The 12500-nt window shown below is 41.0% G+C and overlaps 2 protein-coding genes and 1 pseudogene across 2 annotated transcripts in view; 1 reads left to right on the forward strand and 2 right to left on the reverse strand.

The window, feature by feature from the left end:
* The window catches only part of LOC138026992 (uncharacterized), a 159171-nt gene that overhangs the window by 38003 nt on the left and 108668 nt on the right, over positions 1–12500 (reverse strand). The gene's annotated exons all lie outside the window — the stretch shown is intronic.
* LOC138025551 (cholesterol 24-hydroxylase-like) lies at positions 2296–4540 on the reverse strand (annotated as a pseudogene).
* Positions 8951–9694, forward strand: LOC138025552 (uncharacterized). Its single transcript, XM_068872747.1, has one exon. The coding sequence runs from the start codon at positions 8951–8953 to the stop codon at positions 9692–9694; it is 744 nt and encodes a 247-aa protein (XP_068728848.1).

The following is a 12500-nucleotide window of genomic DNA, read 5'->3' on the forward strand; positions in this document are numbered from 1 at the left end:
TTTCATAACCAGTCCCTCGAATAACAAGACGCCTACAAGGGCTTATCCGTGGGATGCACAAACAGTTAACACAAATTGTCCTATTACGGTGAACTTCAACTACAGATAGATCCTTGATAAAAATTAATTAAAATACCATAAAAAATCTTTATAACTATAATAATCTAAGTAAAATAAATATATAAAAAATTTTAGATGTAAATAGATAAATAAATAAATGAATGCTTTAAAATCGTTCTAAAAAGTTAAAATCGAGGAGATCGAAGAGAGATAAACTTATCAGATCGTATATATTATAATTAATTAATTATTTAATTATTTAATTAAGTAACCGTTCGTTTTGTAATTGATTAATTGAACGCTGCATTTAAAAGATGTGTTTTCAGAATTCTTTCAAAACTGTCGATAGAGGCATTATTTCGAATAGAGAAAGGGAGGGAGTTCCAGACTCTGGGACCAGCTACCGCAAAAGCACGGTGCCCAAAGTCCTAGGGCATCACTTCGTAGAGAGTAACGCTCCGGAATCTTGGCATTAAGAAGCTCTTGAAGATACATAAGCCCCTGTAATCAATTAAGACTGTACGTTGTGATTAATATTTATTGTTCTAAGCCGCGCCTTCTAACCTCAGTTTTCTTACATCGCCTGATTGCTTCTGCTTCAATGTTTTTCTATATTTGATTACATGTGATTAATTGCTTATACGGAGTACTGTCAATCATTGCAATCACAACAGCCCCATGCCCTTGAGAGCTTTAAATACTAAAAGGGCTATCTTGAAACGAATGCGGTAGATGATTGGCAGCCAGTGTAAGTCCTTCAGAACGGGCGTGATGTGCTCGTATCGCGGAATATGACAAGTCAGACGCGCAGCAGCATTGAGCACTTTCTGAAGACGAGTGGTCTGGTGCTGAGATATCCCGAATAACATAGAGTTGCAGTACTCGATGTGCGGGATCACAAACGCGGGAACCAGTGTCTTGGTCCATTCTTCCGTAAGACACTTTCTGATTTGCCTAATCTTATAAAGTAAAAAAAAGGCCTTTCTGTACACCTTACCAACATTACTGTCCATTCTCATCAAACTGTCAAACCAGACGTCAAGGTTACGTATCGAACAAGCAGGCTTAATCTCCGACGCACCAACTTGGATTTTGTCAATGTTGACTTTAGCTAGCTGTTGGCGAGACCCAATAATCAATACTTCAGTCACAAATACACTCCTCCATCGTTCGAGTAGCTTCCTCTTGAGATGTATCTGATCCAGTGCGAAAAGATAGATACAGTTGCGTATGCGCAGTACAGTGAGCCAGCAGCTGTGGAACAACTGCCTTCTCAGCTGTTTTCGAGACCAATTGCAGGTTACTGACAGGGCGAAAGTTCTGATTCACCAGTTCTAGACCAATTTTTTTCAGAAGAGGAGCAATCAACGTAACCTTCCAGTTATCAGGAACAAAGCCAATTTCCAGAGAGGAGTTAATCATGTTGGTGATAATTGGCACGAGCTCATCCACGCACTCCTTCACTAGCTAAGTGGGTACAGGATCCAAGTGACAGCTTTGTAGCATTAGATGACGAACGAATAATGTCACGCACTTCCTCGACGGAGACAAGTGAGAACCGCTCTAGCTTGGCAGTTGGTTCAGGAGCTATGTAGTCTACAGGTGGAGCGTCTATACTGTCTTTGCTTTCTCTGATCAGATTAACCTCCTGACAAAAGTACTCGCCAAAATCGTCCGCCATTTTCTGTTGAGAATCATAAGGCAGTAGTAGCTTATCAGAACGCTCTTTACAAAGAGATTAAACCATTTGAAACGTTGAAATGGTTATTTAGAGTCTCCTGCGAACTCTTCTATCAAATGAGAATAGTTTTTCGCCTTGGCATCCTTCAGATGCGAATTATACGACAAGCAACGCGGTATGCGCAAATGTCCAAGTCCAACTTACTCTTTCTCATTTTCCTTTCAAGTTTTCAACGCTTGATCTTCAACTCCTTTAGCTCTTCCTCAAACCAAAGAACCCTTGGTCGTACGGAAAGCGCCTTGCTCTGAACAGGCGCATGTTTATCGAGAATTGAACGCAGAGTGTGATCATAGCTGGAAGTAAGTTCGCAAGCAGGAAGATCATACATGTACAACATCTGTTCTCCATTTCTCTAAATGCTCAAAAATCTAATTGCGTGTTCCATAGTCCAGTGCAAAGTTTCAATTTTACAATTCCATAATCTTAGCAAGTATTGGAGTAACTTGGTACCAAACGTTCCACAAAAAATCGCCAAAACTCTCTCTGTCATCGATTCAAAAATCAACAAAAGCTAAAAGAAGTAAATAGTGCTCAGAAACTACAAAAGTTGGTCTTGATTCTACACCCAAAAACGGAACCAAAAAACCCTAGTGGCCTGCGGCCTCGGGCCGTACTCGAGACCTCGGGCACAGTTTTTCCCAATACGGACCTCCCGGCCGGTGAATAACATATATATCTTCCTAAAGCTAGCTTCAAACTCTCAGTGCTTTCCAGTATTTTCCTCTGGAAACTGTCTATTCATGATTAACACCTCTTTTCTTAATGGTGCACAGTACACCACCTCTGGGCTTTACCGTGATGTTCTGTTCGTGCTGAATCTCATTTTGATCTGGCAACAGCGTCAACTCAAACTCTTGAAGCAACTTCGCCATGACCACTCGAGCCTCAAACTGCGCAAATGTCTGTCCAATACAGAATCTTGGACCCATGGAAAACGGGAAATAAGCGGATCGCAAGGCATTGGTTGAATCCTTGGCTTCAGGAGAAAACCTATCTGGATCAAACTTCTCCGACTCGGGCCAAAGCACTGAAAGCCGGTGTATCATGAACCAACTAAAGAGAAATATAGTTTTGGCGGGGATGAGATGTCCTCCGAAATTCTTCTCTTTTGTTGTTATTCGTGATTTTCCAGTCACTGGCGGATGTAGTCGAAGTCCTTCTTTTAGAGCCTGCCCTAGGTATTAAAGGTTGCCAAGGTCGCTGTATTCCACAAACTGTCGGGAACCAAGGACATTTCCAATTTCTTGCACAATTCTACGGCACAATTAAACAAATCAATATTGGCCTTACCACGGGAAGCTGAGAGAGAAAGGAGAAGCTTAAATTTCTGTACAGTTTTTGCATACCTTTCTTCAACACAAGAGTGCTTGAGAATTTCGTAAAGTGTGAAAGACATTTGGTTTGCTGTAGTCTCCTGACCTGTTGACAAAATATCATTCTACTTCATAAAAATTGCTAAGAGAAAACACATGCAGTCCAGACGTTTCAAGGATCTAAGCATAGTAAACTAAATAAATTAAGACTATTAATTTTTATGAAACAAATTTTAATGAACAGTACGTATTTTTTGGCCGAGCGCTAGGCCATGGTGTTGGTAAAGAGAGCTAAGCTCTTCTCAAGTATCTCTAACAGGGTTCAGTGAAAAACACTTTGTCAACACAGAGGCTTCTCCGTTGCGATTATAAGTTTTTAAAATTTGTTGAATTGAACTTTAGTCCAATACCAGAGCGAGATTACAAAGAACCAAACTTGAAGACGATTCTCATCGAGAAAGCATCAGGAGATGCCACGATTTTGTTTTGATTAACTTACATTTTTATCACACCGGACTGGTTAAGATGTTGTCTTCTGCACAAACTTATAGCGATCACTTACTTCTCATATACTAAGTACGTTAGCTGGTAAACTAATCTCCAACGACGCAACCTTTTTTGCTCTACATCCATCATTATTTTTACATCAACCTTTCTAAAAGTAAACAAAAGAAAGCAAAACAGAACAAAAAACTGACCTGCAAAAAAGGTGACAAACTCATCGACAAGGTACTCTAAAGTCAAGGTGGGGTCTGCCTCTGCAACACGCAAGATGTGATCAAGAATGTCAGAAGGGGTATCCTCTCCACGAGAAATAGCTTCCCGTCGTTCTTGGATCACTTTCTTTCCATAATCGTGAAGGAATTTACTTCCTTTTGACAATCGTTTTCGTATTGGATATGATGATAATTCTAGTGGCCACAAGGGCCGAATAAGACTTTCTTGGACTTCCTTAACACAAGAAACTATTGTCAATGCGCATTTGGAAAAAAAAAGAAAAAGAAGATAGAGTTCTTTTCAAAACCCTTGAAAGAACATTCAAAATCATCAGGACTATTGAAACTAGTAATTTTATCAGTCATAGCCAAGAATTCCTTACTGCATTCTTCTCATGCACTGGCCACCTCCAAAATACTTGCTTGATACCCAAAACAAGTAGATCTGCATGGAGCTCGAGGCTACCCTTGCGATATTTATTTATCACGGTTAGAGGGATAAGGTAAAAATAAAACAGCCCCAGCATGCAAATGCCCTTTTCTTCAACATTTTCTATAGAATATACAGTATTCATTCAAAACATTATTTGACCAAATGATTAGTCCCACAAATTGGGTGTAAACTGAGGGTCAGAGAATATACTGCCAAGGCAGGGACAATACCCACCACCTGTATGGACTACCTGATACCTGTATTGTGAGGTAGGCATAGTTGCTGGTATAATGTCCTGGGGCCAAGTTAACCCAGTCCAGCGATGTAACAAAATGCACTCTACTTGAAAGGGCTTCAGCACAGGCCTGAAGGGGTGCCGCAAGCAGCAATTCCCCACGCACAGTTTATTAAAGAGGACTAAGTAGATTACAGGCAGCTGATAGGACAAACAATAGATTAAAAGAACCAGAGAGCAAAACAGCAAGGAGGGCGGGGGGGGGGTTAAAAATTGCTGTAAGAAACAAAAAAACTCGAGCTTTCTGAGGAGATTGATTAATAGACCCAAATGGGTGATCACACGAAGGGAAGTTGTAGCAGTCCTACCCAGGCTCCATCCAGTATTTGCTTACTGGCATTAACTTCTATTTTATTCTAAAAACAATATAAATATATGCAAGATAGCTCATCACAAAAAATTTTCTTGAAAGACTCTGGAATCCAGTTAATTATCCTCCATTTTTACCAAATTTATTCATTCACTCTCATGAAAGGGAAGGATACCAGAGGTTTTCCCTATTGAGGTATCTGCTCGCAGCCCGATGTAATTGACAGAGAGCCAACTTTAATGCAGTGCTGGAAATTAGCAGTTGTCTGGTTGCTCCCGACGACCAGAAAGTTAACCAGGCGAATAGTTTTTGGTAAAATGAAAAGGTTGGTTGCATGAAGAAAAAACAATGGAAAATCCAGCCAAAAATAGAAAATGCATTACATGAACAATACAGGACTCACTCTTGTTTTCTATTGTCAGCGTCCCATGCTAGTGTGAAGTTAACAATAATTAATTTGCAGGAGTTGAGCATTTTCCCATGTTTTGAGTATCGGTGGCTTTTACAAAAAAATGGTCAGATAGGAAAATTCAACAGCCAATGTCACAAACATGTACACAGGGATGGAGATCACAGACTCCACTTTGAAAATACTAAAATTTAAACCCAGACTTCCATAAAGAACCAGAGGTGCACACTAAGAACTATGGTATACACAAGCTCCAACACTATGCGGTTGCATCTCAACATGGCATGCATTTAATCATAGAGGGTTTCCTGATGGGCAACCAAGCATTTATCAGGGCAACCAAATTTACCGGTTACGTTGCCTGCCTTTTGAAACAGGGACAAGTTGGAATTTGTTTTTATTTCGAGCACTGTTGATGAGGGAGGAAACCCCTCAGAGTCAGATTGAGATCAACTGAAACTCAGTCCACATATGACCTTGGGGAAGAGGGTTGAACCCGGGTCGCAGAGGTGGAAGGCATGGTTAATAACGGCTAAGCAGTCCTGACTCCTCCCTTTGATAAAGATATTGCTAGGATCCCTTAACCTATCATCTTAACAAAATTATCTATAAAAAATGCAATAACAGATTGCCACCTTGAAGGATGTTTGGTATCTCTTTGCAGGTCAGTATCAAAGACACTGGAGATTTTTCTCCGAGGGTGTTCATATAACTTAAAACCAAACAAATTATTAGTGAATCGTTGTGAGTAGTCCAGTAACAAATGGTTGATTTTCTGCTTGCACCGTAGTAAAATATTTCAGTAGCAATGACCGTGGAGGGGGAGTGTCTGGTAGGGCTTTTTGCTTGGATTAATTTTTTTAGGGCTCCAGAATAAATAGGATAGTGTGCAAATGCATGATAAATGGCGGAACAGTGAACTCCAATGCTAGTGTGTCCTGTGGGTGGCCTGTTTCTCAAAAGTCCTGAAACTTTTCGGGCCTATTTGTTTTTCATCGAACGGATGTTGAAGTTGTTTGTCCGGGCGTTTGGAGCCTGTTTGCATGGAGATGTGTAACACGTCTGTGCATATAAAGTCTATTTTTTTTTCAGTCTCACGTTTTCATGACAGGTCGCGTTTTGTCGTGTAAACTCTAAACCCTTGTAGGTGAGGTAACCCTCCAACCCGGGATTGGCTCGTTTCACAATATACTGCCTGTGGCGGAGGCGTTGCAGCATTGAAGCCAAAGCGCTGAAAAGTTGAAGCAAGTGAGATTAGAAGAGCATAAACGACAAAATGTGTCCTTCACTCACGATTTTGCATGTTTACGTTCTTCGCGACCACGCAGTAGCCTCGAGAAAGGTCACCCCGGGACCCAGGGGTGGTAAGATTGCATGCAAACGCGAGCTATTTTTCGACCCCACCCCCTCCCCCCCCCCCGGTTTACCCGCTCATGAGTCTTTGACGTCATTTTCTTCTTGATCCTGCACTCTCAAGATTTTAAAGTCAGTAATGGCGGACCATTAAATAGGAAAATGCCAGTTAAAATCAACAGGTGTCTTTTTGAAAACAAGGCTCAAAACTTGGGTCCTTTTTGTGCTAAGTAATCCAAAGAAAAATAAAAATTGATTTTTTGGTCATAGTAGCACTTTAAATGTCTGAGGAGAGAGTGGTGCCATCTGCAAATGGTTAAACTCTTTAATCTACACCACACAGGATAAGCCCCATAAGTTATGAAATGTTTTCTGTCGTTTTTTCTCATCCCCTGTCCCTTTTTCTAGCGCTGGAATATCTTTTATGTTCGCCGTCTCTTTGTTGCTGTTTGTTGATTGCCATTTTGGATAATCAGTTTTATTAAAAACTGGATCATTGGATAATGCAATTCGAGAGTTTTGATTGGCTAAGCCATCATGGGTTACGAGCCATTATACCATGATCTACAAACACGGCAAGCATATGCGTGATTTTTTGGGCCTTTTTATTTTTATTGTAGTCTAGTTTTCTATATTTTGGGGGAGTTTTTAATAAAACAATTATTCCACCCGCACTTGTTGGATATGAGATGATTATAGCCAACTCGGCGCTATCTATCATCTCATATCCAACAAGCGCGAGTGGAATAATTGTTAAGTATATGAATGAAATCGAACAAAAGAAGAGCGTGAAGCGACCTCTTTTACAGTGCGCCTTCGTTTTTGGGAAATACAGGTGCTGATGTAGCGCATGTGATGCGCAGAACGGGACTTTCACATGACGTCACAACTGCCATATTCCTACTCCAGACTAATTCTCCACGATGATATGCTTGAAATGATATATGAATTAGATTATAGATGAAATGCGGATATGAAATCAAATGAAGCTATAGACCTCTTTCATAATGGCGGCCAAATAAAATATGCTTTTGTTTTAATGCTAATAAGCCCTACTAGCCTCGCTACGACGAACAAATGGGATGGATGGGTGGGTCCGGGTTAAAATTGAGTGAGACATAACGACGAGAGAGGTGAATTGGAAACTAGGATGAGGTCATGCAGAAGCAAAATTGAAATTTGTGACGTCAGTTAAATTTTGAGCAGTGTGGCGGTTCGAAAGAATGTGAAAAGGTAGCTGTAAAACGACGATAAAACGATAAAGGGGATAAGAGAAGGGTGGGACGGAAATGGGATTTTGAGTATGATGTGCCTTTCATTACCCGCCGCGCTCTCCTCAACAAGCCATGAAACGTGCGCAGATTTGGCGCCTTCTTTTTATCTTAAATAGTAATAGCGGACTGCTAATTAGGCAGGAGTTCGGCTGACTCGGTAACTGAAACTTTGCTTTACAAGGTGTTTGGGTGACTGGTCACGCTCAGTTATCGTTGTGGCTGCGCTAATCGTTGCGTCTACTGCGGTGTGTGAGGGATGAAAGGAGAGTGCGCTCAGGGCAAATTTTCTTTCAAAAAAAAACTCAGTTATATATATATATATGGTTCGTTGCTAGGCATTTTTCTCCCATGGCGTCCTTTTGGTCACGTGACCACGCGAACCACACAAGCCTCTGTTAGGTTACAGTGGAAGAAATGTTTTTTCAACCTTGGCGTTTTTGTGGTGCGAGGGCAAATATGAATATATTTATCGCTGGTGTAATAGCCCAATACTCCAGCTTCAAATTCGTAGTAGATTCGGTCAGATTCGCCTCCGCTGAGCTTGTATAAGAGCATATATTTAAGACCCACCATGAGGCAAACATCCGGTTTAAATGTCACTAAGGATTGGAAACATCCTCGTTTTTCTAGGGTAGGGACAGTCTTCCCATACCAACGCTTTTTATTGATTTCGGGGACCACCCTTAGTGTTGTCTTTGCGAGAGGGAGATCTCTTCGCAATGCTATTTTAGTGTAGGCTGTGGAGGAAATAGCCTACGTGTAGCCGTACCCTACCTCCCGAAGGAAAATAACGGGAGGAGGAAACGTCTACGAAAACCTGACACAAATCGTGTTATGTGACGTCACCTTTAGCACGAAAATATGTAGTGCTTTTTTATTGGCGAGCCGTTTTCTCAATACTTACACGAACTCTGATTGGCTAAAGTCTGTTAAAGCATCGTCATAGCTAAAAAGTCAAATGTGCAATCATATTCAGAACATTCAATTTGTTTTTGGGTGCCAAGTTATACAAGAACAGCAGAAACCAGAAAAACCGAATTGTTGAAATGTATCATGCAGGCACTCCACCCACCGTAAAAAAACACATTGTAGACAACCTCTCACATAATGAAGGTCATGTGCGATGTTTAATGACAACAATTGCCTTTGGGATGGGTGTAAATTTCAAACAAGTCAGGAAAATATATCACATGGGTCCTTCAAAAAACCTGGAATGCTATGTACAAGAGAGTAGTAGAGCAGGGAGGGATGGCCTGCCTGCTGTTTGTATTTTACTGTACAATGGAATACTCTCGAGCCATTGTGAACAAGATGTTAAGGACTACTGCAAAACAGACCAGTGCAGGAGAGAAAACGTATTTGCACCTTTTGGAGAGAAGCCTAATGGAGTTGTACCTAAACATTTTTGCTGTGATAATTGTGCATCCAAGTGTTCCTGTGGTTCAGACAGTTGCATGGATGCATTAAGTGTGGATCTTTCCTCAGTGATAGCGCCTCCTGGTCCACCCCAGGTAAAATCAAGACCTGTATCTGAGGAGGATAGAGTGTATTTAAAGAATGCCTTAAAAGAATTCAGGAAATGTGAAATTAACAAACAGTTGACCAAACTAGAACAGTTAGTAAGTTGTCCAAATGTGCTACTTGAACTTGGTGACTTTCTTATAGATCAAGTTTTAGAAAATTACGGTAGGATTTTCAGTGTTCAAGATGTTCTTAATTACCGTATTTATTCGATTAAGCGCCCAACCTCGAATAAGCGCCCACCTCGAATAAGCGCCCACCTCGAATAAGCGCCCACCTTTTAGGTAGGAAAATTTAATATGCGCCCAGCCTCGAATAAGCGCCCACCCCACCCCCAAAAAAATTATTTTGAGCGCCCAACCTCGAATAAGCGCCCCCCCCTTCCCATCCCCCAAGGAAAATGATTTCGCACAAAGCGCGGGCTATACACGAGCAAAAATGCAAGGCAGCGCAGCTTTCTCCATCTTTTATTGCAAGTAATGGCTGGGTCCAGACGTTTATGGGCAGGAATGGGCTGTCTGTGAGGCGCAGAACCACTGAATCGCAAAACGACCCCAAAAGACTCATCGACAAGCTTATTGCCTATATCTTACAAGTAAGACGGCAGCGTAACAGGCCTTCCCGCAGTCATAGTGACATTATTGCCATGGATGAAACAGCTGTCTGGCAAGATATGCTGCCCAGCACTACAGTAGACAACGTTGGGGAAAAATCGATTCGACTGAAGACAACTGGACATGAGAAGTCCAAAGTTTGTTTGGCAGCAAAGGCAGACGAAACAAAACTTAAGCCATTTATTGTCTTCCCGGGAGCCAAGAGAGAAACAAAGCAGCTTAACGAGGAGTTTAAAAATAAGTGCTTTGTAGCTTCTTCTGTGAACGGATGGGTGAATGAAGACCTGACTCGTGACTGGGTGCAAGGAGTATTGGGCAAGTTCTCATTTTCTCGTCGGATGTTAGCTTGGGACTCGTTTAAATGCCACATCACAGAAAGCATCAAGCAACAACTCGCACAAGCAAAGATCGACCCTGTCATAGTACCCGGTGGTTGTACTAAGTATATTCAAGCCCCTGACGTGGCATGGAATAAGCCCTTTACGGCCAAAGTGACGGAGAAGTACGATGCCTGGATGGCTGACGGGGCTCATTCATTTACAGCTGCACGAAACAAGCGTGGCCCACCTCGACTTGAAATCGTTAAGTGGGTTCTCGAGGCCTGGGATAGTCTAGACAGAGAGTTAGTTATCCGTTCTTTCAGAAGCTGCGCACTAACTGTGGCTCCTGACGGATCTGAAGACTATCAGATTCATTGCCTAAAGGAAGGTCAACCTTGTCATGCCGGACAAGATCGCTTGGCATCCATCCAGCAAGCCCTTACTGCTTCTCGCGCGACTGACCCATTTGCCGACGTTACGGTGTAGGATGTCGAGGAGGCAGCACTAGAAAGTTCACTTATAGAGCTGAGTGAAGATGACATTGAAGTTGTTTGAGAATATATTACGTATGATAACTAAAAAGACTTCTTCGAAGACCGAACAATTAGTAGTTAGTCCTGGGCATAAACCGAACAACGAACAGTTAAAATTATGCTCAAATATTTTTTCATGTTTTGTTATTTAATTTAATAAGCGCCCAGCCTCGAATAAGCGCCCACCTCGAATAAGCACCCACCCTGAAGGTCCAAAAATTAAATAAGCGCCCTGGGCGCTTAATCGAATAAATAAGGTATGTGGAAGTGTGGCGTATTGAGCATGCAGTTGCTATTGTAAACATCATGAGTCAACGGTTTGGAGACATGAATGAAATTGCTGAACTTGGCATTGAGTCAATGGAAGAAATTGCTATTGACATGGACTGGGAAGAAGTCCGAGATGACTCAGACTTATTGGACATGGCTCCAAGTTTTGATGATGACAGTTTTTAACTGATTGTGATGAAACACTCACAGCAGCAACAAGCCTTAATACTAGGAGTTTCCTAGGGAACCTTGTTGATAACTTTCCCTAGTTAAAGCTTTCCCTGTAGGCTGCATACATGTTCTTCAAAAAGAATAAATTATTGAGACATTAGTTGAGGTTCAAACAATGATTTTAAGTTAACTAGGGAACAGTGCCTAAACAATGTTCCAAATAGCCACACATACAAAAAATATTCAATAGAATCACAATATTATAAACCTTTGAAGTTAAGAGCCAACCGCAGATTTCTCCGTTAACTGCATGACGACTTTAAATTAATCTAATAGAGCCAAAATCCATACTGAATTTATATAATATGATAATATTATACAATAATAAGGGGAAAAGACTCAACAGTGGTGATACATAATTATGATATCTTGTTGTAAATCAAACTTATTTGAAAATGTGTGCTATCAACAGAGGCAGAGCATATTCTTGAGCTACTAGTAACATGCCAGCTTTCTAAGTCATGGAGAAAATGAATTTTAGGCCAAACTTGAGAACTTCAGAGGGCCACATAAATAGGAAACAGTTTTTCAAGTTGGCCTTCTCAAAGTAATGAATATTACTGATACCTAGAAGATGATCACTTATCTTGTACATTGAGATTCAGGTTTTAACTTACTGGTACTTGTTTTTGCATTGCATAGGCTATGCTTCTATAAACAAATAAGGTTGAAATGTTTCAACCAACAACATATACTTCATTGGATTATATCTTGTCTTCAGGGTTTCATGTACATCAAAAACTATTGACTTTTGGCTCACAGCATTACTTACATGTACTATTGGTCAGATTTGCACAATTTCTCTACTTCTAAAATCAAAGATGAACAAAAAGAATCAGCCCGATCATGGTAAAGAAAAAAGGACATTATGTCAGGTAGAATTACTGTAGTTTCAATATATCAATAAGGGATCATGAAGAACATGGTAAGGGTATGTCGTCAATCTAGCGTGCCCTTTTCTTCATCTCAATGTACTTTTTGTGGTTGTTGATCCACTTGTGCAGATCCCGGACATTGAAGTTTGACAGAAATGAGGACTTCATTCCTCTAAAATGACGGTATGTCCGGCCTGCGATATGTTGCGTGGCCTTGTGGTCGACAAGGTCC

The sequence above is a fragment of the Montipora capricornis genome, chromosome 12 (assembly GCF_036669925.1).
Source record: "Montipora capricornis isolate CH-2021 chromosome 12, ASM3666992v2, whole genome shotgun sequence".
Taxonomy (NCBI): Eukaryota; Metazoa; Cnidaria; class Anthozoa; order Scleractinia; family Acroporidae; genus Montipora; species Montipora capricornis.

Coding starts and splice junctions, on each gene's coding strand:
- LOC138025552 (XM_068872747.1), top strand. CDS start 8,951: ATGTATCATGCAGGCACTCCACCCACCGTAAAAAAACACATTGTAGAC.